This window comes from Cetorhinus maximus, chromosome 11 (assembly GCF_964194155.1).
Source record: "Cetorhinus maximus chromosome 11, sCetMax3.hap1.1, whole genome shotgun sequence".
NCBI classification, from domain to species: domain Eukaryota; kingdom Metazoa; phylum Chordata; class Chondrichthyes; order Lamniformes; family Cetorhinidae; genus Cetorhinus; species Cetorhinus maximus.
Genome location: NC_135889.1, coordinates 35009271 through 35033158, shown reverse-complemented (window position 1 = coordinate 35033158; position 23888 = coordinate 35009271). Strand labels below are relative to the sequence as shown.

Sequence of the window (23888 nt, the reverse complement as noted above, 5' to 3'; positions counted from 1 at the left end):
GTACCACCAGCCCCTTTGAACTCCACCTCTTCTAACGATAAAACCCCTTTCATAGTACCAATTTTATTAGTAATATAAACATATTGCTTGGTCTCTGCTAGGTAGGTGCCAGATTTCACCCCACTTCTTGAATGCTCTATTCAAAAATATGCGAATGCACTCTACCTCTCCTACATCTCAAAACTACTATACATCAAAGCACCCAGACTAGCTGGCTTTAATCCAATTAAGACACACCCACAGACTAACCTTCTATTTTAAAAAAATAGTTTTCAATAACGTTATATACATTAATAGCTTCATGACACCATGCGATTTCATGCTCATCTCATGTGCAAAATAGGCAGGCTGGCAGCCCACATTTTGCAAAAACTCATCTAAGGGCAGGATAAAAAGGGTCAGCAGCATTGCCAGTGTGAGTAGTGAAGAGTTTAGGAGATAGTTTGCTGCTGGTTGCTTATTTGAACATGCTGGCTTCATCTCTGTTCTGAGCTGACTGGATGGATGGCTATTGGGTGACAAGGACTATCGTTGAAAAGGCGGCTTATGATGCCTCTCCACCACCCAAGAACAGAGGCCAAGCAGTGTTATAATAGGAGTCCTGCCTCCACAAGGGCAGTGACAGAGAGGACCAGATGTCTTCTAAAGATGCGCTTCCAATGCTTGGACCATTCAATACCCCCCAGCACTACAATATAGCCCCCAGGGCCTGTGTCATTGATAGTGGCTGCATGCTGCACTCTCCATAATCTGGAACTGGCAAGGGGGTCCCACTGGAGGATGAGGATCTTGAGGCAGCTCCACAGGCCACAGATGATGTATCCAGTAGTAAGTCAGAAGGGGAGCATGGTGAGGAGAACGCTGAGGGCATGGAGGGAGACCTCTGGATCCTTCAGGGAGGCATGGACACCAGGGATGCCTTGATCTAACGCTCCTTCAGCTAGGCTACCAAAGATCTGCTTCCACCTAATGCCAGGGCTGCCACCTCCTTCCCGGGCGTCTGAAATAAACCTTTCATTTGAACACAAAGTCCACTCAGTGCCTGTGCAAAAAAGTTTAGAGCCATTCACGTCCAGCATTACATACTGGTGTACCCTGCACCAAAAAAATAAAAAAGGTGAAGCATACTCAGGCCATTACATCTTCTCCTGAAAGGACAGAGGAGCATTGATTAGTCCACTGTCTACCTGCGGCACCACTGCAGCCTGACCAACCCCAGCTGAGGAACACCTCACAGGGCACATCCGAGTCACGACCCTCGAACTGCAAGGCACTCAGTCCAAGCAGTCAGGGCTCACCCCATTGGTCAGCTTCAGCATCATTGACATTTGGCACTCAGACTCTAACACCGCTGAGCCCCATGGGGGGACAGCCAGACCTTAACACTTCAACACACTAATTCATGCCAACATGTTACTCACCCTTCCCAAGCACAGCAGGTCATTAAACCTTTTGCAGCCCTGCATCCATGTGGGCCGCACAATCTCGTGCTTGCTGACCTGCGGTGCCACCTCCTCCCAAGCTCTTTTTGTCAGGTGTGGTGGCCTCCTACTTTCATCTCTGGGGACAAGGGTGTCCCTCCTGGCAGCCACCTCCTCCAGGAGGACCATGAGGCACTCGTCTGAAAACTGGGGGGCTGAGTGCCCACCCGACTTGCCCTCCCACCTGGTGCCTCCAGCCACACTTGAGGCCAAACTTCGATCTTCAGAACGCTGCAAATTTGTTCTTCTCCGGCAGCCTTCAAGGAGCTGCCTGTGCTGTTTTTAAATAACCTGCCGGGTCACCATTGGACCTGACGGCCAACAGGCTCTCACCCCTGCCTGGCCCCTCCCAACCATTGGGAAGACACGTTTCACGCTAGCCAGGTGTTAATTGGCTAGCCAGCCTGAAATCGGAGTCAGGGGCCAATCACGGGAGGTGGCCCATTTCCCAACCAGTCACGGGCCTGCCAATCGCCTGTGCCCGCCTAGAGTAAAATTCAGGCCTTGGAAAACCTTTCTTCAATTTCTTGCGAACAGGTAACACATTTACAATTTCCATTGAAATGTATAGTTGTGTCACTTCAACAAGATTAGAACTAACTTCTTGAAATTATTTTTTACAATAGTGGTCAACAGCCAGACTGGGCTGCTCAGGGAATGTGAAGGAATAGAGGAGTCATTTAAGAAATAGCTGAAATCTGAATAAAGGAATGGTGATGTTTAAGATAGAGACCTTCCAATAGAATTGGATCTCCATCTGAAACAGTAATCTGTTTATTTCATTTTCGGGTGCTGACAAACCTGTTGTGTATTTGCAGCAGCTTCTGTTTTTTTCTCAGAATAAATGTCCCTTTCATGTTTTAATCGCTCGCCTTCCCTTGATGTGTCAACAATAATGAATGTAATAGTGCACAGTGGATTTCAATTCTATTTTTCAGAGCATGGGGCACTTCAATTCCACTTTCCACCTATTAGTCACAGATGTTGAGAGATTTCTCATTTATTGGCTCCAAAGGAAGTTGTATTCGATTAAACTAGGATTCGGCTTCTTAATACAAGTCACTAATTACTATACTAGTGTAGATGCTGCCATTGCCCCAATCAGGTTTCCTAATTCAGTTGCGTGTGTTAATTTAGTAAACAACCATAGCATTAGGTGGGAGCCATTAAGGGAAGTGGCAGCTGATATTTGATAAACTGTTTAATCATTTAAAATGTTCAGATGCGTTTACTTAATGAGAATTTTAATATTTATTAACTCAAATCTTCTATGTGGGAAAAATGGAATAATTTCTTCGATGCAAAAGAACGTGAAATGATTACTAATGATCAAACCATTCTCTTTGAGATTTTAGTGTAACACTGTGATTGCAATTAATAATTTAAAGCAACTGAGTGGGTTAAATGCAATGCCAGTGTGACATAGACTGCTTACTACAGTCAGTCCAGAATTCAAAGCTCAGCTAACTTTTTGGCTGGTAATTGAAAAGAGGCTTTTCAGACTAGCTCAGCAAATACTTTCATCTCAGTCAAAGTATTTGCACTGTTTGCATTGCTGAATTTTTAAAAAATGCTTAACTGTAAAGAACCTGATCAGGTTTTACTGAAGCTTCATGTAGTAACCAGCACCTTAATGCCTGGTGTTTCAAAGCTTTGAGTGGCTTTTGGCTCCACATACGTAGTTAAGGTGCCAGCCATGCTGACGCCTGTTTGGTGGGGGTATGTGAGCAATAAGCATCCCTGTAGAGCTGTAGACCAAGAGGGATGCAAACTTCAGCATCTGCCAGAAATATGCAGAGTATGCGATTTGTGGCTTCAACCAGCATCTAAAGCTGATTTGATGGCAACATTGCCATTTGGTCACATTTGATCCTGAGATCAGCTGGCTTCCAACCTTATATTTGTGCCATCACCAAGACCGCCTATTTCCATTTCTGTAACATTGTTCGGCTTTGCCCATCTCAGCCAGCCCTGCCTCGCTGGCTCTGGCAAGTCCATCCCACCTACCCGGGCTCAGCAGCCTCCATGGCTGCTCCTCCTCTAGGGGATTACTGCAGTAATGGCAGTGACCACTGCACCTGGTGGCATTGCTGGTACTGATGAGCTGCCAGTCTCTGGCCCACAGCTCTCAGATGCAAGATATCGGCTATGCAGGACTTGGGAGCCCCAAAGCTGACTAGGTAAGTGCCTGATTGGCTTTTAATCACGTTGGGTCACCCAGGATGGCTGTGGCTGGGTTGCCATCGTCTCTTCAGCCAGAGAACAGACCCACTGCTGCGAACATTAAATCCAGCCCATGGTTTACCCCGGGGCAGAAACCAACAGATCTTACTGAAAGTAGCCTAGAATTGAAGGATATAGATACAAAAGCAAAATAGCGAGGATGCTGAAAATCTGAATTAAAAACAGAAAATGCTGCAAATGCCCATTACACCTGGTGGCATCTGTGGAGACAGAAACAGAATTAATGTTTCAAGTTTGTGATCTTTCATCTGATGAAAAGTCACAGACCTGAAACTAAACATTCTTTCTGTGTTCACAAATGCTGCCAGAACTGCTGAGCATTTCTAGCATTTTCTGTCTTTATTTGCAGGACATGGTCCTGATTTAGAGGCAGCTATATAGTTATTATTTGAATAAGGCTGGCTTAAATCCTGGTCATATTTTTGCAGTTAAGGAATCCTCAGCTGAAATTTGAGTGAATGATAATTGGAAACATTGAGAAAGGAGCATACATTGTGGTGTTAGCTGTGGTTCAGTTGGTAGCTCCCTTGCCTTTCTGTTAGAAGGTTCTGGTTCAATCCCCACTAGCATTTAAGCACAAAAAAATAGGCTGACACTGCAGTGCATTATTGCATGAGTGCTGCACTGTCGGATTTAACATCTTTCAGATGAGATATTAAACTGACGCCCTGTCAGGTGGATGTAAAAGATCCCCTGGCACTATCTTGAAGAATTCTCCACTTGCCTGGATGAGTGCAGCTCCAACAACACTCAAGAAGCTTGACACCATCTTGGACAAAGCAGCCTGTTTGATTGGCACCCACCCCCCACCTTCAACGTTCACCCCCTCCACCGCCGAAACACAGTGGCAGCAGTGTGTACCATCTAGAAGACGCTCTGCAGCAACTTACCAATGCTTCTTTGACAACACCTTCCAAACCCACGACCTCTACCATCTAGAAGGACAAAGGCATGGGACCTGCAAGTTCCCCTCCAAGTCACACACCATCCTGACTTGGAACTGTATCGCCATTCCTTCACTGTCGCTGGATCAAAATCCTGGAACTCCCTTCCGAACAGCACTATGGATGTTCCTGCAACATATGGACTGCAAAGGTTTAAGACGGCAGCTCACCACCACCTTCTCAAGAGCAATTATGGATGGGCAATAATTGCTGGACAAGCCAGTGACACCCATGAACAAATAAATAAAAAAAAGAGTTATTCCTGGTTTCCTGACCAATATTTATCCCTCAATCAACATCACAAAAACAGATTATCTGGTCATTATTGCATTGCATTTTTGAGATCTTGCTGTGTGCAGATTCCTACATTACAACAGTGAGTACACTTCAACACCATGTAGATATCAGAAGGATATCTATCTATAAATCTCCACATGTATGGTAAGGAACTGTGTACCAGCTCTGACTAAAGCACAATAGCGTGTGCTTTCAAGCCCCATTCCCAATCCTGAGTGTATAAATCAAGGTCGACTCTCCAGTGCAGTAAAGGGGAAATGCTACATTGTACTTGTCTCAGTAATAATAATTGTCACTCCCGTTCGTCATCCCTGTTTCCATGCATTTCTGTAGGTATATCTCTGTATATTTCTACAATTTTCAACTAATGCAAATATGTGTATCTTGTTACTTGCAGATGATGTGGAAATCTACCAAAACACCAGGCCACCAGGGTTCAATGCTAACAGAAGGAGGAGCAGGGCTGTCTTGTACCACCTGTCAGGGCACTTACAGAAACAGGACAAGAGCAAGCTCAAGCTAAACAATGCAAGTACAAGAACCCAGAGATTACTGGATATGCTGGTTCAGAGCCATTTCTATTATATAGGTTGATTGTCTTTTTAATTTTGGTCTTTGGTGATCGGTGTGTGATGTAAGAGAGTAACATCAATTCATGCCCTGTAGTGGGTAAAACAAAAATAACAAGCAAAAATATCCTGCTGGGTAAAAAACACATTTGTCATTCTTAATTTTGATCAGCTGTTTGTGAGTCCTGATATGAGCTAATATTAAACATGGGATATATCTTTTCTGGTGCTGAAGCTGAAAGATATCAATGCTGGAACATATTTCCCCATTATTGCCCTCTGCCAGCATTGAGCATCATCACGTAAGAAACAACATTGGTCAAAGTTCCTCTGCTTTTCCCTTTTAACATTATTTAACCCCAGTTTCAGAAGCTTGCCTCATGCTGCGCTAATGTGTAATCCCATTCCATTTCCCGACCATCCTTGTATCCTTCCTGAGTTACATTGCCAATTTAGCACTGATTTATCATAAGAAAAATCAATTGAGTTAAAAAATCAGTTGCATCCCAGGGTGCTTCACATAAGTGTACTCAAAAAACAAAATGAACAGTGAGCTACAGGAGATATTGGGGGAGAGGATGACCGCAAGGTTGGTCAAAGAGGTTGATTTTAAGGACATGGGGAGATGGAGAGATAGAGGGGTCAGAAGCATGGTCGTGCTTTCAGTGCATGCTCATTGGGAACTAGGTTCAGACTGCCCTAGCTCATTTCTCACTGTATTCAGTAAGGACTCTGACACTCAACAGAAAGAAATGTTCACTCCTTCCATCTGCCTTTGTTTCTATTCTAGGGCATGAAATGTGCTAATCTACAGATACCCTCTTCCACAGGTCACATAAAACAGCAGTGCCTTTGACTAAACATACCACCATATCCTCATGAGAGGAATATTCCTAATTGCTTGATACCTATAATCAGAAGAAGTTAGATGAGGTCAGAACTTATCAAAATAGGATGGATAAAGAGTCTGGTTTGAGTCTCCTTTTAGTTTAAAATTGTGTTTTACAGTATATTGTAGTTCAGGAGGGTTAATATTACATTAATAAAAGTATTCCTTACTTTGGATTGGTTTTATTTACGTAACTTTTTTCAGTGTCAATTGATGACCTGAAAACCAGTCAACCTGTCACTAGTCCCTGGGTTATTTTAAAGTTAATTTTTCACTTGCTAAGCAAAGAATGCATCCAATAAACTGTCAGAATTAATTAAAACTTCTACTCCTATTCCCGGTCAAACATTGTAAAAAAGATAAGGAATAGAATTTTCAGGTCGGAGGGCAGCCGAGATCGGCAGGCCAGAGAGCGGCCAGGGAATGGGTCACTTCCCTGCGATCAGCCCTCGACCGCGATTTCACGTTGGCTGGACAATTAATGGCTAACCAGCGTGAAGAGCGCACTGAAAGGCTCAGCGGTGCTGGGGTAGAGGCGGGAAGAGGGAAAGTGCTGAAGTCAGCGCAGGCGTTGGGGGAGTGCGGATGGAAAGCTCCCCGAAGGTAGAGAGCTGCCTCAGGAACTGACAAATTTAAAGTTAATAAAGACAGAATTTAAAGTCCGGAAAAAACATCCACACATCAGAAATGAGTCACCTGTGCGTGGACGTTATAAAAATTTTGTGCATAGAATCTTATTTTTTTATTTTAATTATAGAAGCCTCAGCCTGCCCTTGGATGAGATTTGCTGAGAAATGCAAATGCCGCCTGGCCGATTCGCCCACCCACCAACCATAAGGTTGGACAAGCAATGAAAAATCCATGTTAGTTGATACTTTAATGGCCTTAATTGGCCTCTTAATTGTCAACGAGCACACTGCCAACTTTCGTGTGCGCCCACCGAAATATCGCCCGAGTGCACAATGACGTCAAGACGCTCGCCCGACATCATCGTGCGCTATTTCACACTCGAGCGTGTCAGGTGCGCGCCCACCGTTGAGCGGAAAATTGAGCCCAAGGTCATTGGCACATAATTGTTGGCCTTCAGCAGCTTATACTTAGCAGCAGAGAGAAAGCAGCGGTGTATATGAGGACCTATTCTTGTCCTTGAGAAACCGCTGAATATCTGGATCTGGCCTGCAGTGAATTAGCTGCAATCACCAACTCCATCAATAAAATCAATGCAGTCTGTGAATGCTGCACAAGTCTCAAAATTCATCCCAGCTTGTAACAATCTTGTTTGAATATTATGGGTAAATTTTTCCACTCGGCGGGCAGGCGCATGCCCAACCCAATCAAGTGTAAAATGACGCGCGATGGGCAAGCGTCCCAACCTCATCATGCACTCATGCGTTAGTTCAGTCGGCAGGCGCGTGCCAGAGTTGGGAGTGCGCCACGGACAATTAAAAGGCCTATTAAGGCCATTGAGAAGTTAATTTAAATAAATTTTTTACTGCCCATCCAGCCTCACGGTTGGTGGGCATGCAAAGACGCCAAGTGGCCTTTGCACTTTTTTGGAAACCTCATCCACAGGCGGGCTGAGGTTTCCAAAAGCAAATAAAAATAAAATAAAAGTTTAATTTTTCATTACTAACATGTCCCTGCTCATGTGACAGAGTCACATGAGGGGACATGTTTCATTACGTTTTTATTTTTTTAATTATTTTTTTCATCTCCATCTTCATCTCCCTGAGACAGAGAGCTGCCTCGGGGAGATTATGTAGCACGCACTCGCGCGCATGCACAAAAGTCATGCTCGCCTAGCCAGCACTCCTCCCCCCGTCCGCACAGGCAGTGCTGAGCGCTACCGCTCACATTTCACGCTGAAATCACCTTCCGGGTCCGATCGCGGGCAGTGGACGGCTTCCCAACCGCCCCCGCTTGCCCCCACTGAGCCCGCATGCCGAGGGCAAAATTCTGCCCTATCTTTCAGAAATAGCTAGTGGAGATTCCAGTTGACTCAAGCACACATTTCATTTTAAAGTCTAGCGCTGTGATGCAGTCATGGAGGTAGGCAACACAGTTTGTTTTAAAGTCTAGCGCTGTGATGCAGTCATGGAGGTAGGCAACACAGTAATTAATTAAAATATGATATTTTGGGAGCTATACCTGCATTTGATTTGATTTTGTACTGAACGGTGATTCACAAGATGCACTGGTTGAAAAGAGAAGAGTTGAGTCCATAAAAATCCAGGTTTAAATCGTTAAATATAAACGTCGCATCCTTGACTTTTACAACAACCAAATGAGTAGCAAATGTTCCTTTCCACTGTTGCAGAAGCAATTGTCAGGTTCATGGCTCATAAAAACCTAGCTGAAGGTGCATGTTATTCTTGCAGGCAATGGTCATTGCCTAAGTGGCCATTAGTCAAGTGTGATCCTGGACCATAAATGTCAGCAAGCTAGCTGATTGTGGAAAAAATCACAGTTAAACTTGACTGTGCCCTTATTCAGCATCCATACACGTAATGTCCAGTAGGATTTATTATACAGCAAACCAGAGGTGAAAATCCAGACTATTTCCCCCCACCTCCCTCTCCCCATGAGTTGTCCTGGCTCAGATTGTTTAACTCAAAAGATCAGGAATCAAAGCTGGGATATGCCTGATCTGTATGGCTCATTAGTGGATATTTTGCCAGTGTTTCCTGCCTGTGCACTTGGCAATCCCCACAATTTTCCAACTGCTTGTATATTAATGGGTTAGAACTGTAGGCTAGTGATATGGTTGTCAAACCTTTCAGGCTGAATGACACTTTTTCAAATAGACATCTCACCTAAATTATAACACTATATAATACTCATAACATGAAAGTGCTGCATTGAAAAATGTTTTAACAATGCTTATAAGAAAACAGGCATTCCTTTTCAAATATTAGTGAGATGGTCACTTCTCACTGCAAAGTTCGCCTATTCTTGTAATGTTTGATAGTGTCAATCATAAATCATTCTGCATAAACGCCAATGTTCCTTGTTTCTCATGGAGAAGTGGATGGAATTGCAGAATGTGGTCCCCATGTATTTAAATAGAATTTGATTTACTGAGTCTGGTAGGCCAGTAGGCCTGCACAACACTGGGAGACTGGTTGAAGGACAGTCTCAGACTAGTTTTCCAGCTTTGTGCGTCATCTCCTTGAAGGACTGCACCAATGCAAGAGGCTGCAGACTTGCTTAACATTTACCATATCATTTCATGCAGGGCTTTTAACTAAAATGCTCAGTGTCTTATGCCCTGACCATGGCACCCTGGGTATTTGCTTACCCATAAGGCTGTCCCTGCTCAGTAAGCACTTTCACGTTAATTCACACACCCTCTGGAAAGTATCTATGGCCCCCCCAAGTCATCCTTAGGCCTCAGTTTGAGAACCGCTGAGCTAGTAATCTTAAAAATAGAAAGCGTCAACCTTTGGCTCTGAGTAACATCAAGGTAGTTGGCGGCAGAATTGTATTTCCCCTATACTATCCAGAGTTTAGGAATATAGATTCAGGGGTGCAATACATACCCATGTAATATTTATCATATTCAAAATCATAGATAATGGCCCGTAACTTCCGAGCTCTCCAGCGTCGGATTTGGAGGGTATCCCAAAGATGCGCTGATGAATCCCTCTGGGAAGTTCCCAGGTAAGGGTTTGGACGGCAATTGCCCAGAAATGCACAATTCCTCTGGACAATTGCACTGCACTGGCAACCATCCGAAAATGCAGTTTAAATCGCAAAATTCAGAAGGTTCTGCCCGGATTATACTAATAGTTACTCAGAAAATCTTAGAACAATTAAAACCTCTTCAGAGTAGTTATTGTAAAGACCCAGACCGACCCCACAGGACTCCTCAGCATGCCTGAGCCCCCCACCCCCCGCCACGGGACTCCCACACACCCCACACCTCCGACCTCTGACACCCCCCCCCCTTTCCCCCAACCTCCAAACCCCAAACCCCAACCCCGGCAATCCCTACCCCTGATCCCCCACCACCGCCCTCCAATCCCCCACCCCGACCTCCCGTTCCCCAATCCCCCGACCTCCAACAACCCCTCCCCCCCCATGGACTTCCAGTCCCCCATCACCCCTACCCCCCAGACCTTCGCATGATCTCCGCCCCCAACCTTGGACCCCCCTACTCTCCACGGACATCCAACCTACCCCATCCACTTTGACCTCAGATCCCCCACAAACCCTGCCTCCCCGCCAGACCTCCGACCACCCCCCCCACCATCCCACAGACCTCCGACTCCCACTAACACCCCTGAACCTTGGACCCCACCCCCACCATACCTCGGAACCCCCCCTACATGGACTTCCGCCCCTACCCCCCCACCAGGCCTCCGACCGCCCCAACCCATCCCCCCCCTCGGACACCCTCACTCCCCAAATCCTATCCACTTACCTTAGTACCTTCCCCGGCTCGTCAATTTCCCTGACTTTTTAAACTTACCTGCTCTACGGCAGCAAGTGCCGTAAAAAAGGGGGCGTGGCCTCCTTGAATCCGCTGGAGCTACACTTTGCTGGGGCCTGCGAGGAGTCTTTCGATGCAGGCCCCAAGCAACTCTGGCAAACAAAAGTGTCAATGTAATTTTCAAGACCAGGTAAGTAGGGATTTATTTCTTCTAATTCGTGCAGGTCCGCACTTCCCGACACTGGTCGGAAGTTACGGCTCAATAAATCTCATACAAATTGCGTTATTACTCATGGCATTGAGCGCACTTTTGATCTATTTCAGTGAAGTTGCCAACTTTGTGTTAATAAATTCTAGTAGGAAGGACTGGTACTGCACTGATAAGAATGATACACTGTTATAATGCTGCTTACAGTGTTACCAGTACATTTTTCAACACCGTAAATTGTTCTTTGAACATTTCAGATATCTGTCATTCCTCAGCATTCCAATCTAGTCTTGTAGAGTTTATCCTGAATATGTTTGTGATTCATTTGAAGATAAAATAGGATAGAATAAGCTGCATTCCTTGTGACTTCTTGTGATTTAAGTGACCACAGATTATCCTTCATGATATTATTGGGCACAATAACAAGCAGCAGACAACTAGCAGGAGAGTCATTGTTACGTCAACATGCTCTGAGATAGCCCTAGGTTTAAATTTGAATGTTATGCTTCCGAGGAATAGGAGTAGCCTATTTATTACCCTGAGCCTGTTTCACTATTCAGTAGATCACGGCCAATCTGTACCTGAGCTCCATCGGTGCAAAATGTGAAAACTTGAAAAATTACTTTGGTTTCCAACAATGTCAAGAAGCTTAGATGTTTATAATGTCATTGGATATCCACATTTTACACTAAGTATTTTAAATTTAACTGCATGATTTTCTTTTTAATTTCTCTTTAGTGATGCATGCTTTCAAAGTAAGGAAAAGGAACACAAAATCTGGCAAGAGATCCAGGCAAGAACAATCTCACAATTCCCAGTTTGTGAGCAAATATATTTGGTAATGTTACAATGCAAAGCTGTAGCCTGCCCAATATCATAATCCCATGAAAAACATAAGGAAATCCCTCATGTGGTATCATGTAGAAGTCCCACACCAATCATCAGCTGACTTTCTTGTTTTCCAGAGGATATTTTTTCAAATCTGCTGCACTATGGAGCTGCAGAAGGGATTAAGGTTTTCTTTAAATTGAAACAAGTGTTAGCTAACTTTGACAGAAATGGCAAGGCATATGTATAGTCCAGCTATCCTGCTAGCTTCTTTGAAAGCACTTAAAAAATCTCAACAACCTTCATAAATGGTAGTCTTTTTATTATTAATTTTACTATTTATGCAATTTTTTACTGCTTGTTTCACCTTTAAAATACAATATTCATATCAGATAAAGAGGTTTGCAATTAGCACATAAGTTGGTTACAGAATTCAGCAGAAACAACATACATTGGTTTCGGGATGGAAGATCATCAGTACTGCACTCGTGTTTTTCCAAAATGCACTGGTAGCAAGATTTCTAATATTGACATTTTTTAAAATATATTCGTTCATGGGATGTGGGTGTCGCTGGCTAGGCCAACATTTATTACCCATCCCTAATTGTCCTTGAGAAGGTGGTGGTGAGCTGCTTTCTTGAACTGCTGCGGTCCACATGTTGTAGGTACACCCACAGTGCTGTGAGGGAAGGAGTTCCAGGGTTTTGACCCAGCGACAGTGAAGTAACGGCGATATATTTCCAAGTCAGGATGATTTGTGACTTGAAGGGGAACTTGCAGGTGGTGGTGTTCCCATATTTACGTATTCGTAAATCTCTGTGACTCCAGCACAATGGAAATGTTGGCCGGCAGATGCTACACATAACCATTTGTTTGTGGGGTTGGTTTAGATTTTCAGAACATAGAATCTTTTATAATTATTTCTTAAATATTCAACAACAGCAAGGTTGCATTTAATGCCCATCACTAATTGCCCTTGAACTGCTGTTGTAGTGGTGCTCCCACAAAGTGTTAATTAGCAAATTCCAAGATTTTAACCCTGTGACAATGAAAAAATAACTATATATCTAGTCAGAAATGTGTGACTTGTAGGTGAGTTTGGAGATAATGGTGTTCCCATGATATGCTTTTGTCCTTCTTGGTCGTAGAGCTCGAGGGCTATGAGGTGCTGTTGAAAATTGTTACCAATCCACCAACCAATTAGATCATGTGGATTTAATAAACTTTTTCTTTATTCATTCACAGGATGGGGGTGTAGTTGGCTAGGCCAGTATTTATTGCCCATCCCTAATTGCCCTTGAGAAGGTGGCAATTAGGGATGGGCAATAAATGCTGGCCTAGTTAGCGATGCCCTCTTCCCATGAATGAATTTTTTAAAAGTTTATTAAATCAACATGATCTAATCTGCCTAAAAATATGTTTCTTTTTTAACATTTGACCTGTCTTCCTCTTGAGTTCACTGCCTGAAGGCAGGTCCTTGGTGATTCTTTGCTGAATCATGACTAAGTGGCTCGTTACGTAAGGAGAGGAGGCCTGAGAAAAGGGGTTGAACCCTGTGCTGTTGAGTTAATCTGATCCATGTTAGCCATCTAACCAACTGAGTTAACAGCCCCCCATTTGACCTGTGTTGAAAGGAATTAATTCATTCTAATGCTAAATCTATCTTGCAAATTTCAAAATACATACATTGTAACAATGACAAATTAATGAACAGAATTTGTGTGTGGTTTCACCAGGAAGATTTTCTGCATGTACTTTTGTAGTAGAATTATAAATTAATACAGAAAAATGTTCTGATTTGGTGCAAAGAACAAATAAAGGAAATATTCCCTGTCAGTATCTTGCTTTGTAAGTCAAATGGGAGAAAATGCATAGAACCTCAATGTTGAATTTCTTGTGCGCTGATGTGAAACCTTTTCCCATTTTCCAACAAGTCAAAAAAAATATCTTCAGTAATTATGCCATCAAAAATATTTGGCTATCAACCAAAGAGGCCAATGGCAATGCTAAAATATCACCAATCAAATAAAACCAAGACTACTGCCGGGATTTTCTGGCCCCAACACTGGCAGGCATCGTCGCAGCAGGCCAGGAAAATTTGGAGAGCCATTAAAAGTCCCGCCCACCAGTGTGGGGCTGGAAAATCTTGGCCTACATTTTTGTAAAGAATAGCCTTACACACTGTATGGGGAAGGCACATGGACTTTTTATGATGCATTCGAATGAGATTTTCTTATGTAAAAGTAATGGATTTGGATAGTATGAGACGATTATATTTATAGTCATTTGGTAGCACAGAACTTGAGTATTGCTGAAAAAAGAGACATGTCAAAGCTTTTTGCTTTACACTCATCAGGACACTTCGCAAGAATACCAATGTAAAGGGAAACAATAATTTGTACAGTATATGAAGACAGTGATGATTGGTTGGCAAGTGGATTCTGACTAGTAGAAGTGTTGCCATGGAGCATTTAAAGCAGGCAGCTTGACCCTGATTGGTCAAGGTGTTGCCCTGAGGAATGAGTCAGCAAATGGCTGTCACTTATTTTGTTTAGCTGAAACAGGTGCAATGTGTGTATATGTTCTTTCTGTCTGCAAAGAATAGGGCCCTGTGTATTAATATATGTAGCAAATGTTGTGCAATCATGGAATCACATCAAATATTGGACACTGTGTTTGAGTTTTGCAAGTATGGCTAGTTTGGTACAGTCTGTATCTTGCCCATTGCAAACAGCGGCTGGGACATGCTGTTTGATACAATCCACCCACCAGTCTTTGGGACATATGGCCTATGTACCTAGCATCACACTGGCACTGAAATTCATATGCCACATTACTCATTTGTGTGATAGGCAGAATGTTTTTTTGGCTTGACGGCAGCATCCTGTTAGTGGTGAACACCATGTGTGTTGCTATTGCCTAGTAGCAGTGTGAAATAGCTAGTTTCACCTGTTGCTCAAATTTTTGAGTTACCTTGCCCTTTCAGAATAATCTGAGGTTGAACGGGCACTTTTCAGGGCCAAAAGTGACAGCCCTAGGCTGTTCATGAATTAGCGTGATATACAACGCCAAATGATCTGATCGGGGTAGCCATTATCCTGCAGGATGCCTTTGATGCACCCTATTTCAGCATCAAGCTTGCATGGTGAGCAAATGGCTTGGGCCTGATTTACAATGTTGCCGATAAGACCAATCTTATAGCGTGTGGAACTGTAAGAATCCCAACGCGTGTATTGACCAGTGATGGTAGGCTTGTGGTAGACCATGGCAGAGAGCCCCCTGGTAGATTTCTCAACTAGTACGTCAAGGAAAGGGAGTTAATTTAACTGCTCCATTTCAGAGGTGAATTTGAGCGTAGGATGAAGCCCATTAAGACATGTAAGGAAATTGTTACATGCAGCTGCAGATTTAAATATAGCAAACGTATCATCCACATATTCGAAATGTGCAAGGGGTAAAAGGTTAGATGTCATTCCATCAAAACATGTTTCTCATGGAATCCACCAAAGATGTTTGCGAGAGCTGCGCCTAGAGGGATCTCATGGCAACACCGTCTATTTGGGCATAAAGTCTCTTTTCTCAGTAATACTATTATATTTGTGGAAAAAAAATTACAATGTGCCTAACACTACTATGGAAGCGTCATCACCACAAGGATTGCAGCAATTCTAGCAGCAGCCCAAAAGCATCTTTTCGGGGTAAATTGTAATGGTGTTACAAATTTCATTCTGCCATAGATACCTACTCAAGCTCAGTGGTGCCATTTTCTTCAATAATGAATCAGAGCATCTTTCTTGCTTTCTTTGGGGGGATGACTGGCATTGCTTTGCTACTTGTATAATAGTGAACTGGAGGGGGTGTAATGATAAGCAGAATCCACTTATTTACAACTATACCTGAAAGAGAGCTGAGTTAACACTAAATGTAATGAGGCTTGCTTCAAGATGTTAAGCTACATTATTCCATATAAAGACATGTGCACATAAGCATAGTTATGATCAGACTCATTTAAGTCTATTGTTACAACTTATCTCCTTCTACCAACATAAAAATAATGAATGCACCACACTATCCCATTTCAGTGTGTCATCTCACTTTACTTAAACAGATCAACTCGCCTGCATTCTGACCTACAGCCCAAGGAGGAACCTTCTTTCCCTCAAGACTCCTGTCTTTCACTATCTGAGCAGCTTTCTCTTTCTAAAAGCCAGACTGCCTTTTCAGTCTGTCTTTCTTAACTCCCACTTCACAGACAGAGAGAAATCAACTGGGTTTCCAACAAGATGGTATGAGGCATATTTACAACTATTCAGACAAACTAATGAATGATTTGTCATTTACTTTATGGGAAAAAGAACTTATGTTTAGCTTACCTACCACCTGGGTGCCTTTTTTAAACTTGCGAGAATAGACGCTGCTTTTAAAGGCCTGACATCAAAGTAACTCTTTTTACAAATTATTTATATAGAAAATGGTCAAAAGACTCCTGAACATGACAGGCAATTAATGTAGCCTTGATAGCATCGCTCACACCTCATTAGCGAATAATAAAAATAATTATTCTATGATCCAGCTCAGATCTCGAAGCAAGCTTGCTGGTGTCAAGAATCTCTCCTGAATCTTTTTAACTGAAGAGTGATGTCCCTTTACCTTTGAATGCTATGCTGATTAAAAAATAATTTCCATTCTAATACTCCCTGTTTGGAAAGGTATAACTCCAATTGCCCCTTCCCCATTTATACCTCTTCAGATTCCATCTGGATGTGGTCCCCTGGGCTATCAATCACGTATCATGATTGACTGACAGGAGGTGCATATATGATGGGGTCTCTAACACATGGTAGTAAGGGATGGGGGAGCAGGGAAAAGGATTCGTGTAATCCCTAGCAGCCGCAATAGATTAGTTGGAGAGATACAATCATAGGAATTTAGGAAGAGGAGTAGACCATGTAGCTCCTCAAGCCTGTTTTGCCATTCAGTGAGATCATGGCTGACCTGCAACCTATCTTCATATACCCACTTTTGCCTCATATGATAGAATGGGTACAGCACAGAAGGAAGACATTCAGCCCATCATGTCCATTATATTCCTAGTACCTTTGACTAACAAAAAACCTATCAATCTGAGTTTTAAAATTAAGAATTGATTTAGCATCAATTGACTTTTATGAAAGAGAGCTCCAAACTTCTAGCACCTTGATAAATAGAGGCAGTAACGAATTATGCAATCGATGATGATGATAGTAGGTTGCTTCGTCATGGTCTGTCTGTGAGGAGTGAGTTAAGAGAGCCAGACACTGAAAAAGTTGTCTGGCTTTTGGAAAAAGTATTAGTTTGTTTAAGTAAAATTATATAACCCACTATAATGGGATAGCGTGGTATGTTCATTATTTTTATGCTGTTTAATGCCCAAAAAATAAATCTAGCACAACATAAAGTGAGTAGATAAAAGCAAAATACTGCGAATGCTGGAAATCTGGAATTAAAACAGAAAATGCTGGAAAAATTCAGCAGGTCTGACAGCATCTGCGGAGAGAGTCATACAGACTTGAGGCATTGGCTCTGTTTCTGTCTCCACAGAGACATTTGGATCAATCAAAATCTAACACCTCAACCAGGCTGCATAACACCAGGAGATGGAGAATGAATCTGATTATTGGAATGAAATTGGGAAGTTATTAGCTGCTTCAGTAAGAAGGGAGAGATTTTTACCATTCATTTATGAATTTGTAATTTCTTTAAAAGGCAAAAATAAAGTTTTATTATATTTAAATATGTTTTAATCCAATAAATAAGGTATGTGCATCTCAGGTCAGATGATGCTTTCAACCCAAAATCTGAATAAGCAAACATAAGGGAAATCTATGATTTCTTATCACCTGCCATTCTAAAAGAGGAATTGAAAAATATGAGGTAAGACCAAGACTTTCTAAGACCACTTTCATAAATAAGAAACTTATGGTGTGTGATGGAATACTCTCCACTTGCCCGGATGAGTGCAGCTCCAACAATAATCAAGAAGCTCAACACCATCAAGGACAAAGCAGCCCACCTGATTGGCACCCCATCCACAAACATTCACTCCCTCCACCACTGAAACACAGTGGCAGCAGTGTGTACCTTCCACAAGACTGTGGGAAGAATAATTGCACAGTCCCTGAGCCTGTGAAATAAGAAAAGTTGCATTCAACCCATCAACCTCCTTCTGATTAAATAAACCACAGCACTCACTAGACTCACTCGTAAGGGATAGTCCTATCATCCCAGTACCATAGAGCTGCTAGCAGCTATATGTATCTAAGTGTAGGTAACAACCTACAGGAAAAGAGACAAAGAACATTGTGCAAAGGTAAAGCAAATGTGAAGATCATAGAATATAAGGCCATCATTTCCTACAGCTTTATTATTTTCAATCAGATTTGCCTGGGGTCGTGTGGGGCTTTTAGGGCTAAGCACTATCTTTTTAAGATGGTCATCCTAATGGGTATGGTTTCACAGGAACAGCAAAGCTCTGCTATCACCTTGAAGTGCTATTCTTCATGTGTCAGCCACATTGAACATCTGAGCAATTCAAGCATAGAAAGTATCTCACACTTCATTCATACTCACTCATAGACTCTTTTTCCAACAGCATAGGAACAGTAGACTATTCAGATCTACAAGCCTATTCCAATAATCTATTAGACCATGTCTGATTTGTACCTCAACTCAATTTATTTTCCCTTGATCCATATCCTTTGATATCCTACCCTAACAAAAAAATCTATCAATATCAGTCTTGAAAATTTCAATTTATTTTGTGTCCACAGGCTTTTAAGAATGGGAACTTCAGGTGTCTTCCACCTTTACTCCAAAAAGTGCTTCCTGATTACACTCCTAAACTGCTGCGATGACACAGTGGTACTGTCATTGGGCTAGTAATCTAGAGACCCAGGGTAATACATTGGGGACCCGGGTTTGAATCCCACTATGGCAGAATTTGAATTCAAGAAAAGTCTAATGAATACCATGAAACCACTGTCGATTGTTGTAAAATCCCATCTGGGTTCACCAGCTGGTGCACTAATGTCCTTTAGGGAAGGAAATCTACTGTCCTCACCTGCTCTGGCCTACATGTCACTCCAAACCCACAGCAATGTGGTTGACTGTTAAATGCCCTCTGACATGGCCTAGCCGGCCACTCAGTTGCATCAAACCACTACAAAGCCTCAAAAAAGGAACGGAACTGGATGGACCGCCCGACATCAACCTAGGCACCGGAAACGACAACAGTAAGCTCAGCACTGTTAACCCTGCCAAGTCCTCCATACTAATATCTGGGGGTTAGTGCCAAAATTGGGAGAGCTATCTCACAGATTAGTCAAGCAACAGCCTGACATAGTCATCTTCACAGAATCATATCTTACAGATAAGGCCCCAGGTTCTACCATCACCATCTCTGGGTATTGTCCTCTCCCACCGGCAGAACAGACCCAGCAGAGGTGGCGGAATTGTGGTCTACAGTCAGGAGGGAGTTGCCCTGGGAATCCTCAACTTCAACTCCAGACCCCATGAAGTCTCATGGCATCAGGTTAAACATGGGTAAGGAAACCTCCTGCTGATTACCACGTACCGCCCTGCCTTAGCTGATGAATGAGTGCTCCTCCATGTTGAACACCACTTAGAGGAAGCAGTGAGGGTGGCAAGGGCACAGAATGTACTCTGGGTGGGGGACTTCAAAGTCCATCACCAAGATGACTTAGTAGCTCCACAGCTGGCTGAGTCATAAAGGCCAGAGCTGCTAGACTGGGTCTGCAGCAGATGGTGAGGGAACCAACAAGAGGGAAAAACATACTTGACCTCATCCTCATCAACCTGCCTGCCACAGATGCATCTGTCCATGACAGTATCGGTAGGAGTGATCACAGCACAGTTGTTGTGGAGACAAAGTCCCGCCTTCACATTGAGGATACCCTCCGTTGTGTTGTGTGGCACTACCACCGTGCTAAATGGGATAGATTTCGAACAAATCTAGCAACTCAAGACTGGGTATCCATTGGGCTCTGTGGGCCATCAGCAGCAGCAGAATTGTACTTGAACACAACCTGTAACCTCATGGCCCGGCATATCCCCCACTCTACCATTACCATCAAGCCAGGGGATCAACCCTGGTTCAATGAAGAGTACAGGAGGGTATGCCAGGAGCAGCTCTAGGCATGCCTAAAACTGAGGTGTCAACCCTGGTGAAGCTATATCACAGGACTAGTTACGTGCCAAACAACATTAGTAGCAAGTGATAGACAGAGCTAAGCGATCTCACAACCAACGGATCAGATCTACGCTCTTCAGTCCTGCATTCGTGAATGGTGGTAGGCAACTAAATAACTCACTGGAGGAGGCGTTTCCACAAATGATGGGGGTGCCCAGCACATCAGTGCAAAAGATAAGGCTGAAACATTTGCTATAATCTTCAGCCAGAAATACTGAGTGGATGATCCATCTTGGCAACCTCCGGAGGTCCCCAGCATCACAGATGCCAGTCTTCAGCCAATTTGAGTCACTCCAAGTGATATCCAGAAATGGCTGAAGGCACTGGATAGTGCAAAGGCTATGGGCCCTGACAATATTCCAGCAATAGGGCTAAAGACTTGTGCTCCAGAGCTTGCCATGCCCCTAGCCAAGCTGTTATAGTGCAGCTACAACACTGGCATCTACCTGGCAATGTGGAAAATTGCCCAGGTTTGTCCTGTACACAAAAAGCTGGACAAATCCAACCCAGCCAATTATCTCTCCATCAATCTACTCTCCATCATCAGTAAAGTAATGGAAGGGGTCATCAACAGTGCTTTCAAACAGCACTTGCTTAGCAATAACCTGCTCACTGACGCTGAGTTTGGGTTCCGCCAGGGCCACTCAGCTCCTGGCCTCATTGCAGCCTTGGTTCAAACATGGAAAAAAGAGCTGAACTCCTGAGGTGAGGTAAGAGTGGCTGCCCTTGACATCAAGGCTGCATTTGACCGAGTGTGGCATCACGGAGCCCTAGCAAAACTGGAGTCAATGGGAATCAAGGGAAAACTCTTCATTGGTTGGAGTCATACCTAACACAAAGGAAGATGGTTGTGTTTGTTGGATGTCAGTCATCTCAGCTCCAGAACATCACTGCAGGAATTCCTCAGGGTAGTGTCCAGAAGTGGGGGTGTTCGCTGATGATTGCACAATGTTCAGCACCATTCGTAACTCCTCAGATACTGAAGCAGTCCATGTCCAAATGCAACAAGGCCTGGGCAATATCCCGGCTTGGGCTGACAAGTGGCAAGTAACATTCACACCACACAAGTACCAGGCAATGACCATCTCCAACAAGAAAGAATCTAACCATCACCCCTTGATGTTCAATGGCATTACCATCACTGAATCCCCCACTATCAACATCCTGGGGGTTACCATTGACCAGAAACTGAACTGGACTAGCCATATAAATACTGTGGCTACAAAAGCAGGTCAGAGGTCAGGAGTCCTGCGACAGGTAACTCACCTCCTGACTCCCCAAAGCCTGTCCACCATCTACAAGGCCCAAGTCAGGAGTGTGATGGAATACTCCCCATTGCCTGAATGAGTGAACCACATTTCTGTAGGTCTGCAGTCATATGTAGGCTAGATCAGGTAATTGCTGTGGGTCTGGTGTCAGGCAGGGACAGCAGACTTCTTCTCCAAAGGAGATTAATAAACCAGATAGATTTTTATTACAATCCGGTAGTTTCATGGTCACCATTATGATACTGGCCTTTTTTTAAAATTAACTGCATTTAAAAATTATGCAGCTGCTGTGATGGGATTTGAACTCATGTCTCCTGATCATTCATCCAGCCCTCTGGTGCAGTGACATAACCACTATGTTACTATATCCCTAATTCAGCTAAGTCCCTTGGTAACTTTCTGCTGCCACCTACACAACAAAAATCTATCATTCTGAGATTTAAAATTTACAATTGATCTAGCATCAATTGCCATTTATGGGAAATGTTTCCAAATTTCACTCTTGAAAGGTCTGACTCTAGTTCTTATACCATGTGCCCTCATCCTGGGGTCTCCAACTAGCGAAAATGGTTTTTCTCTATCCATTCCACAGCATGCATGTTCATGCTGTGGAAATTACCAAGGTGTTTCCCACTTGTCCATTGCCAGGAAAATCCTGACATGCATTCTCCTGAACAGCCTACTTCCTTTGGCTGAGGAAATCCCCCCCCAGAGACACAGCCTGGCTTTAGACCTTCCAGAAGAACCTCTGACATGGTCTTTGTTGCCAGACAAATCCAAGAAAAATGTGAAGAACGTCACCGGAACTCTTCATTTCATTCATCGATTTGACCAAAGCATTTCAGAGCAAGCCTCTGTGGATTCTGCTCCAGGGATCTGGGTGTCCTAAAACTTCATCAACCCTGCAATTGCTTCATGATGGCATGACTGCAACTGTCTCGAGTGGGAGATCGGAAACAGATACCTTCAAAGTCCAAACCTGGTCAAGCAAGGCTGTATGATAGCCCCCATACTATTCACAATTTACCTGACAGTGGCTATTCATCTCATCAAAGATCAACTGCCCTCTGATGTGAGTATTAAGCACCACCTAGATGGAAAACTCTTTAACCTCAGTCGCCTCTGTGCCAAAACTAAATTCACCACCATACACAGAGATGATCTACAGTTTGTGGATGACTGCAGAGTCATTGCCCATTCTGCACTAGATTTGGAAGCCATTCTTAGGACAGAATTTTGCCCTTGGCGTGTGGGCTCGGCGCGGGGCGGGCAGGGGTGGTCAGGTGGCCGCTGCCCGCAACTGGGCCCAGAAGGCAATTTCACGCTGGCGGGCCAATTAAGGCCCGCCCAGCGTGAAACACGAGCGGCAACGCTTAGCGCTGCCTATGTGGGCAGGGGGAGGAGGGCGAGAGCTGCCTCAGGGAGTGAACTGATTTTTTAAAATATCAAAGATTTTATAAATGCTATGAAACGTGTCCTCTCATGTGGCTCTGTCACATGAACAGGGACATGTTATTAATGAAAAAATAAAGTTTTTACCTGATTCTCATTTGCTTTTGGAAACCTCATCCCACCCGTGGATGCGGTTTCCAAAAAAAGTGCAAAGGCCGCTTGGCCTTTTCTTCTGCCCGTCAACCATAAGGTCGGACGGGCAGCAAAAAATTTACATTAATTACCTTTTTAATGGCCTTAATAGGCCTTTTAATTGTGGGCGGGTGCACTGCCGACTCCAGGCGCATGCCCACCCACCGAGCTAAAAATTTTACCCTTGATTTCTTCAATTCTGCATACAAGAAACTTGGTCTGTCCTTTGATTTTGCCAAACAAATCTAATATAACCAACCATATCTAGTCAGCCAAATATTCCACCTCCCACATATATTGAAGGAGAAACTCTGAAATACGTTGAGCACTTCCCATACCTCAGTAGCCATCTCTCTCAAAAGGCTACCATTGATGAGGAGATGCAACACCGGTTGCACCAGCTCAGCCTTCTACAAAATATGGCAGTGAGTGTTTGGCAACAAAGACATCTGCAAGTCAAAAAAAGTCGTAGCGTACAGAGCAGTTGTCATCGCTGCACTCATGTATTATAGTGAGACATAGTTTATGTATCAGTGACACATTAGAGAAATGCCTCTGCCACATCCTCCGGATTCAATAGGAGGACTGTCAAATAAATGCTAGTGCCCTTCTTGAAGCCAGCTCCATAAACATTCAGACAAAATTCCTGCAATATCAACTTCAATGGACTGGATATTTTCCAGATGGATGGAAAGCATCTCCCTCGCCAACGTTCCAGAAGATGACAAAGAAACTGCCTCAAAGACACTTTAAAGCTCTCCCTGAAGTGCAGCAGCATTGACATTAATGATTGGGAGGAGCTTGTTACCAATCATTCAAAATAGCATCAATTTGTCCCCATGTGCCCATAGACCTATGGGTCAAGAATTGGCCTGTTCAGTCACATGAAGACCCAT

General features: G+C 43.6%; 1 protein-coding gene across 1 annotated transcript in view; it reads left to right on the top strand.

Moving 5' to 3' along the window:
* Positions 1 to 23888, top strand: part of LOC144686980 (voltage-gated delayed rectifier potassium channel KCNH8-like) — an 801058-nt gene that overhangs the window by 492788 nt on the left and 284382 nt on the right. The window contains exon 5 of the mRNA XM_078552818.1: positions 5364 to 5494. Within this exon, the coding sequence (XP_078408944.1) occupies positions 5364 to 5494 (131 nt within the window). The remainder of the gene's footprint in view (positions 1 to 5363; positions 5495 to 23888) is intronic.